This window comes from Egretta garzetta, unplaced genomic scaffold (assembly GCF_000687185.1).
Source record: "Egretta garzetta isolate BGI_Z169 unplaced genomic scaffold, ASM68718v1 scaffold30, whole genome shotgun sequence".
Classification (NCBI taxonomy): domain Eukaryota; kingdom Metazoa; phylum Chordata; class Aves; order Pelecaniformes; family Ardeidae; genus Egretta; species Egretta garzetta.
In genome coordinates this window covers 7,035,132-7,048,855 of record NW_009258383.1, presented here as the reverse complement: position 1 = coordinate 7,048,855, position 13,724 = coordinate 7,035,132, and the positions used below count along the sequence as shown (strand labels likewise).

Genomic DNA, 13,724 nt, shown 5'->3' with positions numbered 1-13,724 from the left:
CTGAACTCAAACTTAGATTAAGGGTTCATTCTATATGCTCCCTACCGATCCTGAAAAGAATACATAAAGGCATGTCCAATGATGAAAAGAATGCAATCAATATGGCTCAATTTGTCTGCTATAATCTCACACTCCAAAATATGCCTTAGCTAATTAGAAGTAAAAGCTAAGTTTGTGATCTGACATATAATTGAAGCATGAAATTCACAACAAAGATAAGTTACAGCTTTGAAATAAAAGTGTTTTACTACCTAACCTGTCCTATTCTGCCTTTAACACCTACTGAGAATTGTAGTCTTACATCTTTTGGACTGATGGCTTTTAGTGAGCCTTTTCAACTTAGTTAAAAAGCAGAACAAAAATCAAGAACCTCCTGTGCAAATGCAGAAGCTACCAAAAAGAAAAAAAAAAAAAAATGCTTCCATGTAACATAACTACTTGGTAAATTTGACCAGAATGCCCTTGAAATAGTGAAAAGTCCAAAATCACAGACAACATTAAATAATCAAAGGAAAATTAAGTTCAAAAAGATATTAATGATGGTGAGAACTTTTCTGAGCTTTTCAGCTCTTAAAAGGAAATCTCTATTAATTTAGTAACTAAATTTACTGGGGTAAATCCACGTTTTGTCATGTTAAGATATAAAAAACGAGACACTTCCCATTTCATGTACCAGCACACAATCTCTGCGCACAATCATCAAAACTACACAAAAAGATTACTTGAGCAAATGCTTTATGGAAGTTTTTAAAAAAATTTAAAAAAAAATTAAGAATCATATGAAGAAAAACAGAGACCATGTTTTCTTGATTAAAATAGTTCTACTGTATTTTTAGAAGGAATTCTTATACTACTCTGATTTGGTACCTGAACGTTTAAATAAGGTGTTGATGATCCCTGAAGATTCTGTAACTCTAACTTCTTGCCAGATAAAAAAGTGCTTCTAACACATTTCAGAGCAGTTCAGAAACAGGCAGAACGCTAACACAGCAGTACACTGATTTTATGACAATTTGGAAACCAGCACCTTTACCACATTATCAGTTCTCCATTGTACCACTTAGTTTTTGTTCTGCTCCACTGGCATAAAAAGAATTTTAATTCATGGAAATGTAACTGCAGTAAGTACAGTTATGCAGATTTGAGTCACAAGACAGAAGTAAACCCAACTCATTTCCCACATTGCAATAAACTGATCTATTACTTGCAAGTTTATTTTTAAGTATTTATAAGTATTTTCCTAAAGATCTGGATAGAGTGTTGCATATCTGGGTCCTAAGATAAACAGGAGACCAAGTCTTTAATTTCCTAAAGGCAGCCTATAGTTTCCTACCATTACTATATAGCAGCATTAATAATGAACTCAAAAGCTAAGGAAATTAAAACTATAATCTATTTCTACACTGTGTCTAATAATGAGAAAATATTCACAACTTTTTTTTCTTACCTTGAAGTATCACTGCTAATAACCTGAAAACAAAATAACTCAGTTCAGACTGCATTATGGCAATACCTAAACCACTTAGAATTTCCAAGTCTATTCACATTTATGTCCTGCTTTAAGTACAGAGACAGCTCAAGGCAACATATCAACTGCATTCTTACCAGTAACTGTTCTTGGTCTTCCTTGGCATCCTTGTAAGAGGTGGATCCAGGCAACCAAGATGATAATGGAGTTTACAAGTATCACACAGTAGCAGTAGGTGTTGATCATGGTTCTTCTTGCAAATTCCACAACTTTTAATGTAGGTAGCAGAAAAGCATTATAATTAAATTTGAAATCATAAAGAATAAACGATACATCCCAGCACATTCCCCAGTTTCAATACAAACATGTGGCAAGTTCAATTTGAATGCATCATTTAAGTGCATAATTACTTTTTAAGGAGCTTCTACCTATACACAGTAAAGCATAAAAGGCACCTAATATAGTTAACTTAACAATAAAATAGCTTTCAATCTATTTTTTGAGGACTTCTAACCAGTAAGTAATCACTTGATACTTCAACAAAATGTACCATTAGCAAATGGAAAAAGTACTATCTGTGTGATCCAAACGCTTAAATAGAAAATTATGCTACTATTATCAGTTGTAATAATCATATGCTTATTTTAATAATGCAAGCACCCTGAAATAGGTCTGTGCTGCTATTATGTTGGGCAATGTATCAACTCAGAAATTACATTTCCTTTTTATTATTATTATTTTACTAGAATTGAAATTTTAGTTATTTCAAAAATAACTGAATGAAACAGAACTAGTAAAGCACGACTCCTATTATTTGTTTGTGTAGCCATCTAAATTGCCAAATCCTCAGCCCACTGCCATGTTCTCAAGATTTCCACCTCTCACAGCACGAGAATTAACTTTTGCTTGTCTAACTCATCTTCTTCATTTAGCCTGCTACCTGGGCAAGATACTACCCACTTGCTGTGGCTGGAGGCTGCCTGCTGCTCTCTAGATAAATGACAGACCGTGCCACTTCTCAGCTGGTGGCAAGAGAAGAAGATCCAAGGCAATGTGTATATTTTGCACAGTCACGCTCTGAGATCCCTTGTATATATTCCACTGTTAGGCTTAGTTAAAATCCAGTCAGTAGCTTCACAACTTACAGAAGGGGGGACAAGGTGGATCAATGACAGAGTAAGTGAATAAATTTTCTTTTCTTGGGAATCAATAGAAATAGAAGTAGGGAAAACTAAAACACAAGATATCCCAAAGTATTTGACAACCTATGAGCAAAAAGTGAAAATTCTTGTATGACAAGTGTTTTATGCACCCAGCCACTGTGACAAAACAGCAGCAGCACTGTTTGCAAAAACATCAGCACAGATGATTGCATTCAAAAGACAAGATGATCAGTTAAAAATTTTCATATCACAGAGACAAAGGACCCTTCTATTTCAGCTGTAAAGAGGTACCTTTGTCCTTAAAGCACTGCTGTCAAATTAGAAAAAGAAAAACCAAACCTTACTCATGTATGCTAAGGTGAAGAATCGACTACTATTCAACTTAGCCTCCAGAAGTAATTAAAACTTATAGACAACTCTGAAACATTTTGTTAATCAAAACCAAAGCAAACAATCTTCTCTTAACATTTCTGTGAAACTAACTTACTACATATTGTATCTATTCTGTCAAGACTTCATTACTTGCCTATAAAGTACAGCCGGAAGTGTAGATGTCTTTTGCGTTCCTCCTTCTTTTTTACTTGGTTTCCTTTCCTTAGGAGCACGTAAAATGGCTGGTATGTTCAATTTCTATTGGATTGGAACAAATGCAGTATACGTGAGTCTTGAGAGTTTTAGGGAATACCACTCCAATCTCAGCACATGAGGAACTCAAATTATGAGTGGGAAATTGCTTAGCTAGCTATTTTGCAGACAAGAGCAACTACAGATGTTTATATTATGAAATTATACTGGGATAAAGTAATATTATCCTCATTTTTTTCAAGTCAATAAATAAAAAACAAATTGAAATACTAGCTTTTAAAATTTTTCTTCAACCTTCAAATAGAGGGATGAACAAGAATGCATTTGTCTAGGCAGCTGAAACAAGCAAAGGCAAATTCACAGAACTGACAGAAGAATACTGAGGCAGTTTATTTTCCCCAGCATCCCTGCTACATTGGTGCTCGATAGGTTAATTAGAAAAATTATCTTATTGGACCAAGCCCTCCACAAAGCAGACGAGATTCTCTTTGGGTTTCTACTAATCTGCAGTATGCTAGCTTCTCAGACAGCAACCATCTATCAAAGTCATTTCTCAGCAGCCCCGTGGGTCTGCATCTGTTCAACCAACTGGAAAAAAAAAGTCATGCAAGCTGTGCAAATGAATTCTTAAGTTTCTTCTTATTTTTTAATTTGGTAACATTTGCACCGAAATATATTTGTGAATACTTTCTCAAAGACATCTTAAACAGGAGGGAAAAAAAATAATATTGATTCAAGAGATAAGTTATGTGAGAATCTTTCTTCACAAGTAGAAAAGATAGGCAGATGAATAGAACCAGAAAAACCTAGCATACCTTAAGAACTACTACTGCATAAAGAAAGGGTAAGCTTAATTTTCTGAACAGCAGCACAAACTCAGCAGGACCAAAGGGCATGACAAAACTGTGACCTAATTGTATGTCTGCATTTTCACAACAAACAGTTTCTTCAATCTTCCTTAAAATCACAATTGGAAATAATTTCAATCTCTCTGACATCTAAAATATCCATTGCCATTTAATAACTTTGACATAAAACATCTATCAAAACATGGCAAGATTCTATACATCTTCTCTTTTGTCTGTGTGTACCAACGAGAAGAAAGATAATTCTCGGCAACAGGAAGTAATCCAGATCTTCTCTTCTCCTAGATATTTACATTCATTTGACCAAAATATTCTGCTCTGTCCAGTTAAAAACCGTCACATACATACTGCACTATTAAAGATTAATATCTTAAAAAAGCCATAAAGAGTTGCCATATCAGTTGAAGCCTACAGTAACTGAAGACAACGTGGAGTCAAACATGGTAGGATTAACTCAATCTTCACTTTAAGGTTCATCACAAATGACAGGTCAATCAGTTATACCAAATGAAAGAATTTTGCAAATAAGATCATTATTACAACAACAAAATAAAGCTACAGGTTCCCAGAAGATGGTTTGCAGAAGTCTAGATATTTCAATCAGGAAACATTATCCCCAGAGTAAAGCGTGGGTCTGTACAAATCAATTTATTCAGCCATAGAACTGACAGACAGAAACAAAAAGGCCTATTCTTGGAAAAACACGTCTGCCCACGAACTATAAAGAGGCGGGGAGGGAAAAAAAATAAAAAAAAAAAAAAATCAACCAACCTGTCCAATGATTCTACCCAGCAAAGCCCAAATGCCTTGCCCTTCATTTCGCAGTTTTCCATTCATATTTTGTAGCTCTTCCAAGGACTCACAGAGCTGGAAAGTTAAAGAACAAAAATCAACAGGAATGAAAATCCATTAAAAGTTATTTAATAAAATTTATTCAACCTCTTACCTATCTAGGGTGCATTACTTTATTGTGGGATTAAAAAACAATGTAACTCATGTCACTATAGCTGAGACCAATGCAATCATTCAGCAATTTAATGGAACTAAGATGAAAACCTCGACAGCCACCTGTTTTGTAAAGATGATCTGAAGCATTTTAGCATGAAAATAAGGTTTCATAAAATCAATTAGAAAGCGAAACTAAAGTACAACAATATCTTGTATGTGTTTTCCATAGTACTTAAGGAGCAAGACTATAACAAGTAACCACATAAATGAATTAAAGCTCTGCATTGCATTACCAAATAACATTCACTCATTCTCATAGCAAGACACATAATTTATTAAGGATGCAAGCAGAAAAAAGGTTTTTTTTTTTTCTTCTGGAAGTAACTGTTAGTTAACACACAGCACATACGACCTATTACCTTGGTTAAAAGCCCCATGCACAATCTCCTCCCTCTTTATCATCTTTGGGCAATTCACAAGGACCTGCTGCTTCGTTTCCATATGTTCTCATTTACACACCCAACAGTTTAAGAATTAATAGCAACACTATTTTTTTGTCATCACTAACCATCACTTGATAGGCTGCTGAATTCAGCAAGAATTGCAGCATGTCATCTGTCACAAAAGATACAGTATTTCTATGTTCCATTTCAAAATATTTGAAGATTAAAATAAAGACAGAGTTAGTAAAAATGCAATTAAAACACAAAATACTTTTTTAACCATGATGATGAGCTAACAAAAAAATTACATTAACAACATTTTGGGGGAGCAATGCCATCATTTATTGGCCCCAAATTTCCTGTATGCAAACAAAATATTCAGAGGACACTATGGACCTGTGAATGCTGATTATTTCAGCCTGAAAAGATTAGCGAGGTCATTAAATCTAGGATGAATACAACCGGAGTTGGAGTAGAAATAAAGAAATGAAATAAATAAATAGCATTCTGACAATCCTAGATTCCCAAGTAGGGTTCCAAGCAGAGAACCAAGCAGGTTCAAGAAGAACCTAAAACTACACACAAGCAAAACAAAATAAAAAACCACAGCAAGAGAGAGGAGTCAAACTCTGTTGTCTCAAAGTCTCAAATTAAATGCATACAAAGAATGAAAAGAAGGGCCCTACGACACAGTTCACTCTCAAGAGGGATCTGTCTCTCCATGTGCAATTTGTTACTGGAGCTCTCAGTGGGGTCAGTTAAAGAACTCATGCCCAGCCAACATATGACAATTTAGAAGTTGATTTTCTGCTTGCATGGGGGGAATGGACCACAGATTATTTTTTTAAAAAGAAATATATTTTTAAATATCACTTTTAAAGAAAGAATGGTTTGTACCTTTCGTTCCAAGTCACTTTGTCTGGAAAGCAAAATGCTATCAAAGTTAACAGCAGCAATACTAAAAACAGTACAACGGTTTATTATCCCTTTTTCTTCACCTTATTATATTCCACATGAAGCTTTTCTTGCTCATTTTCTAATTTATCCTTGATATTCTTCTGTTCAGCCATATTCTCCTGGATCTGAATCATGCGCATATTCCTCTCTATTTAAAAGAAAACGGCATTATTACCTATCCTTGGCTATATTTTAAAGTTTTATGCACTGAAAAAAGTGAGGCAATGAAAAGCATAAAACCGCAACAACACAAACCCACAAAACTATAGACTATAGTTTTATTACACAGACTGAATAGAATGAAAAGTCATAACATTTACTTTCTGCTGCATAACTAGTATACTTATTTAAATGGTGAGCTTTGATCAGTCATTTAGTGAACAGTCCCAAAGACAAAAATCCTACCATTCCACACAGAAAGGGAGGAAAACATAAGGAAAAAAAAAAAAAAAATACACCAAAGCTGTCTAAGCTTCCACTCCCTTCACAGAATCACAAAATGTTTGGGGTTAGAAGGGACCTCTGGATATCATCTAGTCCAATTCCCCTGCTAAAGCAGGTTCACCCAGCAGGTTGCATATCCAGGCAGGTTTTGAGTATCTCCAGAGGAGGAGATTCCACAACGTGCCTGGGCAGCCTGTTCCAGTGCTCTGTCACCCTCAAAGTAAGGAAGTTTTTCTTTGTATTCAGATGGAAATTCCTGCGTTTCAGTTTGTGGCCACTGCCCCTTCTCCTGTCGCTGTGCACCACTGAAAAGAGTCTGGCCCCATCCTTCTGACACCCGCCCTTAAGATATTTGTAAGCATTGCTAAGATCCCCTTGCAGTCTCTTTTCCAGGCTAAACAGACCCAGCTCTCTCAGCCTTTCCTTGTAAGAGAGATGCTCCAGTCCCCTAATTGTCTTTGTAGCCCTCCACCGGACTCTCTCCAGTAGTTCCTAGTCTCTCTTGAACTGGGGAGCCCAGAACTGGACACCGTTCTCCAGGTGTGGCCTCACCAGGGCAGAGTAGAGGGGGAGAATAATCTTCCTCAGCCTGCTGACACACTCTCCTAATGCACCCGAAGATACCATTTGGCCTTCTTGGCCACAAGGGCACATTGCTCGCATGATCTCCCCTTGGTGAATCCATGTTGACTACTCCTTATAACTGTCTTTTTCTCCACATGCTTAGAGATGACATCCAGAATGAGCTGTTCCATCACTTTTCCAGGGATGGAGGTGAGACTAACTGGCCTGTAGTTCCCTGGGTCCTCCTCCTTGCCCTTTTGAAGACTGGAGTGACACTGGCTTTCCTCCAGTCCTCAGGCACCTCTCCTGTTCTCCATGACTTTCAAAGGTGACAGAGTGGCTTAGCAGTAACCCCTGCCAGCTCCGTCAGCACTCATGGGTGCATCCCATCGGGGCCCATGGATTTTCGGGTGTCCAGTTTGCCTAAATGATCTCTAACCTGATCCTCCTCGACCAAGGAAAAATCTTCCTTTCTCCAGACTTTCTCTCCTACCTCCAGGGTCTGGGATTCCTGAGGGCTGGCCTTAGCAGTAAAGACTGAAGAAAAAAAGGCATTCAGTAACTCTGCCTTTCCTGTATCCTCCATCACCAGGGCACCCATCTCATTCAGCAGCGGGCCCACATTTTCCCCAGTCTTCCTTTTGCTACTGAGGTATTTGAAGAAGCCCTTTGTGTTGTCCTTGACATCCCTTGACAGATTTAATTCCAAGTGGACCTTTGCCTTCCTCACCACATCCCTGCATACTCTTGACAACATTCCCATATTCCTCCTGAGTGACCAGTCCCTTTTTCCACATTCCGCAAAATTCCTTCTTCCATTTGAGTTTTGCCAGAAGCTCCTTGTTCATTCATTTAGGTCTCCTGCCCCCTTTGCTTGATTTCTTACTCACAGGGATGCATCAGTCTTGAGCTTGGAGGAAATGATGCTTGAATATTAACCAGCTCTCTTGGACCTCCCTATCTTCTAGAGCCCAAATCCATGGGATTGCTCCAAGTAGGTCCTTGAAGAGGCCAAAATTAGCTCGCCTGAAGTTGAGGGTTGTAATCCTACTTATTGCCCTGCTTCTTCCACACAGGATCCTGAACTCCACCACCTCATGGTCACTGCAGCCAAGGCTGCCCCCAACATTCCCATCCCCAACCAGTCCTTTGTGTGTTAGTACAAGGTCCAGCAGCACACTTCCCCTCGTCAGCTTCTTCACCACCTGTGTCAAAAAGTTATCATCAATGCCCTGCAGAAACCTCCCAGACTGTGTGTGCCTAGCTGTGTTCTTTCCAGCAGACATCAGGGTGGTTGAAGTCCCCCATGAGAACTAGGGCCTGTGATCACGAGGCTACTTTCAGCTGCCTGTAGAAGCCCTCATCAGCTCCCTCTTTCTGATCAGGTGGCCTGTAGTAAACCCCCACAACAGTGTCACCCATATTAGCCTGCCCCTTAATTCTTACCCATAAGCTCTCAACTCATTCTTCATTCACCCCTAGCCAGAGCTCGACGCTTTCTCACATAAAGAGCAACTCCACCACCTCGCCTTGGTGGCCTGCCTTTCCTAAGAAGTATGTAGCCATCTATGACAGCATTCCAATCATGCAAGCCATCCCACCACATCTCAGTAATTGCAATGAGATCATAGGCCTGTGACTGCACACAGATCTCTAATTCTTCCTGTTTACTCTCCATGCTGATTCTTAGCAAAGGCATTGCCTCCTGTTTATATTTGAAAGACTTGCTTCTTTTTAAAAAAAAAAATCACTAACTTCCTGCATAAATACAGACACCAAGCAATAATATGCCTGATCTAAAATGAAGTCATAATTCATATTTATCTATTAATAACAAAGAAATACAAGTAAAATAAAAAAGCCCATGAATCAGTACAGTACAGATACAGCAAAGCAATAATTTTTCATTGAGAAAAATATGGAGTTTTCAATCTTACCAAGGTAATAATTCACAAAATCAGCAGTGAGAGCTGGTTGTTTATGTTTCCTTCTTCCATCAACACTGGAACTAGTATCTGAAGTATCCACTGGAAAAATGTCTGTACTAATTCCCATTAATTCAGCTTTGCGCATAAGCTTACGTATGGCTGAAGCACTGCTAGTGAGTGGTCGTGGTAGCTTCTCCCTGGGAACCCAGGCCTGAGGCCTGGTGGTGCGGGCCAGCTCTGCCTTGGCACGGTACTGCTGTAGCCTGGCATTGATTCGAGCCTGCAACAAAGAAATGCACAAATTAAAAATATAAGGGAATAACTCAAAATTGGTTTTGAATTATATGCTTTTGGAACACACCCGCAATTTATTTGTATTTTAAAAGCCACATGATCTAATCAATGTTATTTTCATTCTGGAACTCTATGACTCAAGAAACAGCCACTAATACAGACATTTGATTTTAATTCAAAATGCATATACAAGTAACATTATCCTTTCACTAGGTTTTGGAGGTATTCACAGGTTTCTTGATGAGATTTCCTCACCAATGAAAATAACACAAACTATCGCTGGCTTTCAGACAATCCCTTCCAATAACGGTAATTTGATGGTACTGTGAAATCTCACTACTGGGAAAAGCCTTGGCTGACCCATCAAAAATACATTTAGATACACTTTAAATTGGTATCTACATGAGCAATAAAAGTTGATGAATAGCACTTTTGCCACATTTGACGCCCTTTCATATGAACTCCTTTCTCAATGCCATATCTCCTTAAAAATGTTAAACTAGCTGATTATAATGTGCCAAAATCACAACCCAAACAGAAGTGAAGTAGGCAAGAGAAGCTCACAATATATATTGTTCATGACATCTGTATATTTGTGACCATCTGGGAGATCAACCCCAGAAGATCACGTTGTTACTGACAGTTGGAAAACACTGTCTTGTGGGAACTCTATGTAGTGGCAATTCTAGCACAAAATGACATCAACATACAAACCTTCAGAGGCAAAATTCCAGCTGACTATCAGTTAGAAGTTACTTACTTGCCTGCAGAAAGAAGAAACTAAACTTCCTTTATTGATATAAAGAAAGTATTTCAATGTAGAACATCTCCAAAAATCTGCAACAGTCCTAGACAGCTTTATATATTATATTCTTTAGAGGGATTTACTTTCTTGGGCCACAGGACTTGCCAGTCCATTGGCTCAGTTATTCCTGCCTGGGCTACAAAGCACCAAATATCCATTTTTTTTCTCCTTCAAACGTGTGCCTCAAAAATCCACTTTCACAATACCAAATAAATTATTTGTACAGCTGCACACTTATTCATGTTAGCTCAATGTCTGTAAACCTTACTTAAGCCTACAAGCTCCCCTGGAAGTGAGCTTTTGTATGTACATATGTATATACAAAATATATATATATATATATATTCTTAATCTTTTTTTCCAGACTAAACTGTTTCAAGATTCTTATTTCTTAGACAAAATCCTAATTTAACAAAGACGGTTGAATTTACTGGTAGGATTTTAACTTCCTCATGCAGACAACATATAGTCGGGCAAGGGGTGAATTCATACTACTTTTTGTCAACTCCCCAGTCAGACATTTCTACTATGCATGTAGTACCCCTTACAGTTCTGCATTTCTAAAAAGGCACAGAAACCACTCAATTACTTCATAGAATCCCAATATGTACAACTGGACATGGAAGTGTATTTTTCAAGCATCCTATCTGTTTCCATACATGCAAACTCAGGCACACACACAGTACTAAAGCAAACTCATACAACACCAGAGCCACCCATAGTGAAACCAAGTGGTTTTACACAAGGTATGCAAGTTATCAAATTTGTATCAAGGTGCACATGACACCATGTCAAGTAATTCCACCTGCAGTTTTCAGCATTCGTTCTTTCAGTTTCTAAACATTTAATCCAAGTAATTTAGATTAAAAAATCTGCAGGGTCTCAGTTTGGGGGAAAGAGAAGGAAGAGAGGGAAATGCTGGGAACCGCGTAACAAATGCCTGAAAACAGAGCTAAGAAGCCTTGTTGGACCCAAATTGATTTTGCACAACCAGCACTTACCATTATGTTGGGTAGTATTCATATTATTGTGGTTTCTCCACTACACAGGTGCATTTCACATAATTGAGAGCTGAGTGTATTCAGCAAGAATTATGCAACCAGTTTTAAATCAAGCTACACGAGCTTAATACATACCCCATAGAAACATTTTATTCTAAATTCTTCTATGATAGAGTTTGCTCATATTCATTCTTGAATGCACAGGACATTTTAAATTCATTTTCTCTTTACCTATTCAAAGATCTCTGAAGAACTAGAAAGGTAAGATTTTTTTCAATAAAAACTTGATGATATGAAGATTTATTTTCTGATCATTATACTACAGTTCTCCCTTCAGAAAAAAAAAAAAAGCAGTTATTTCTCTCCCATAACTGCTCTCCATTATTTACAGCATCTGCCACTTTCTGCAACAAATTAGGTAGGATTCATTTAGATGAGCTGCTTTTCTACATAGGTATGATTTTTCCAAAGAACTCAGTTCAGCCTAAGCAATGAAAGCAAAGTATGCTATAAATTCTTCAGAATCAGAAAAAATAATAACGAAGTACGCACATTAAAACATATCAAAGTTCACAGATTACCTCAGAATGATTGAAATCTTTATATCAACAGGACATTTATCGCTTGAGCTTATGCAGTAACAAATAGTTTTACATGAATCTGCCACTGGACAGAGATACAGTCTTTGCTAAGATTGTCGGACAACTCCCACTCTGCAGCACAGAGTCACTTTCCGTACCTACATTTTTTTTTTCCCTAGGAAATCTTTACTATGAAAAACCCCAAGACCATAGAATTCTACATGGGCCTACAGAAAGTGGAAAAAGGATCTAACAAGAAAAATCTTTAGGCAAGCTAAACTCTTCTGCCACATTCAGGATATTGCTAAGTGAAAAAAGTGGATTTTTACTGAATTTGGATGTGGAACTATACCTAATTTCTTGTCTGGCTGTCTTTTTTTGTTAAGAATTTTGAAGAAAATGTTAAACAAAATCTGTGAATTACAATGAAAATGTAATTACCAACTCTTTGCCACAAAACCAAACAAAGTAAGATTTTTCAGTTCAGACAAACATAGATATCCCTATTTGCTAATTAGTTTATTGAGAATTGTTCTTAGAAACCAAAACCTACAAATAAATCACTGATTTGTTAAATGACCATGCACTATCAATATATTTCACATTTCATTCCCTACTATAACAGGAACTTCCCATACTCTTCATTTCTTTCTTGTTTAAAATGGTTGATTAATACAGACGCATTTGTGTCATGAATACAATACCTGAGCTTCTGGCGAGAGCTGTTTTTCTCTTTCCTGCAAGGACATTTTACAGTAAGATTGTAATGCCAGGTAGTTCTTCCGCTTCCATTTTCTGTCTAACCTGTCTGCATGCTGTTTACAATAAGCAAAAAAAGGGTCAGCTATATCCTGTTTCAGAGAAAACAAAGGGGAAGGAACGAAAATAAAGTAAGACATACAAGGCCAAAAGGCTCTGAACAGCACAAACATTCTGGCAATCATTTCAAATGTTCAGAATGACATGTTTCTAAAAACAACTAATATGTATGTTTCTAAATCAATTTTGTCACATTGATGTAAATTACCACATGAATTGTTTTTCCATTGTTTCCATTGCGTGACCCTAGATGTTTTTAAATGCATTAACTATTTAACTTTACTGCTCAATCTCTATTTCCTCATTCCCAAAAGAAATAGCAGGAAAAATTCCTAAGTACAAAACCATTTACATATAACAGGTATTGTTAACTTCCTGTTCTTCCTGTTCCTTCACTCTGTCATCTTTTGCGTTCTATCCTACAGGTGATTAACGATTCTTAATAATACAAAAGGCAATATATTTGGGTTTCTCAAATGATTTTCCAAATGTTTTTATGGCTATACTGCCGCGTGATTTTTCGTATCTCAGATTTTTTTTTTTTCCATTTTTCATTCTTTGCTCCTTCAGATCTGCACATTATCATGGCTGTAATTTTATAGCAACTTTTAGCACTTGCAAAACTTGCAAGCAGACTACAAATATCTGAGCCAAGAGGAGACGTGGCTTGAGAAGTATATTTCATTGCCAGTATATTTTCAAAAAAGTAGAAACATCATCATAAATCTACAGGCTAAAGAGAACTTAGAGCAGCCTTCCTTCATAAGGTAATAAAAATATTGACAATAATTTGCCTACAAAATTTTCCTCTACTCCACCTGTAAAACACAGACCAGTAAAATCTATTCAGGCTTTCCC

General features: G+C 37.1%; 1 protein-coding gene across 1 annotated transcript in view; it reads right to left on the bottom strand.

Moving 5' to 3' along the window:
• Positions 1 to 13,724, bottom strand: part of PHF14 (PHD finger protein 14) — a 168,334-nt gene that overhangs the window by 115,612 nt on the left and 38,998 nt on the right. Inside the window, exons 8-13 of the mRNA XM_035896951.1 lie at positions 12,752 to 12,898; positions 9,376 to 9,646; positions 6,472 to 6,578; positions 4,854 to 4,949; positions 3,158 to 3,261; positions 1,606 to 1,737 (exon numbers count right to left, since the gene is read on the bottom strand). Coding sequence (XP_035752844.1) covers positions 1,606 to 1,737; positions 3,158 to 3,261; positions 4,854 to 4,949; positions 6,472 to 6,578; positions 9,376 to 9,646; positions 12,752 to 12,898 — 857 coding nt within the window. The remainder of the gene's footprint in view (positions 1 to 1,605; positions 1,738 to 3,157; positions 3,262 to 4,853; positions 4,950 to 6,471; positions 6,579 to 9,375; positions 9,647 to 12,751; positions 12,899 to 13,724) is intronic.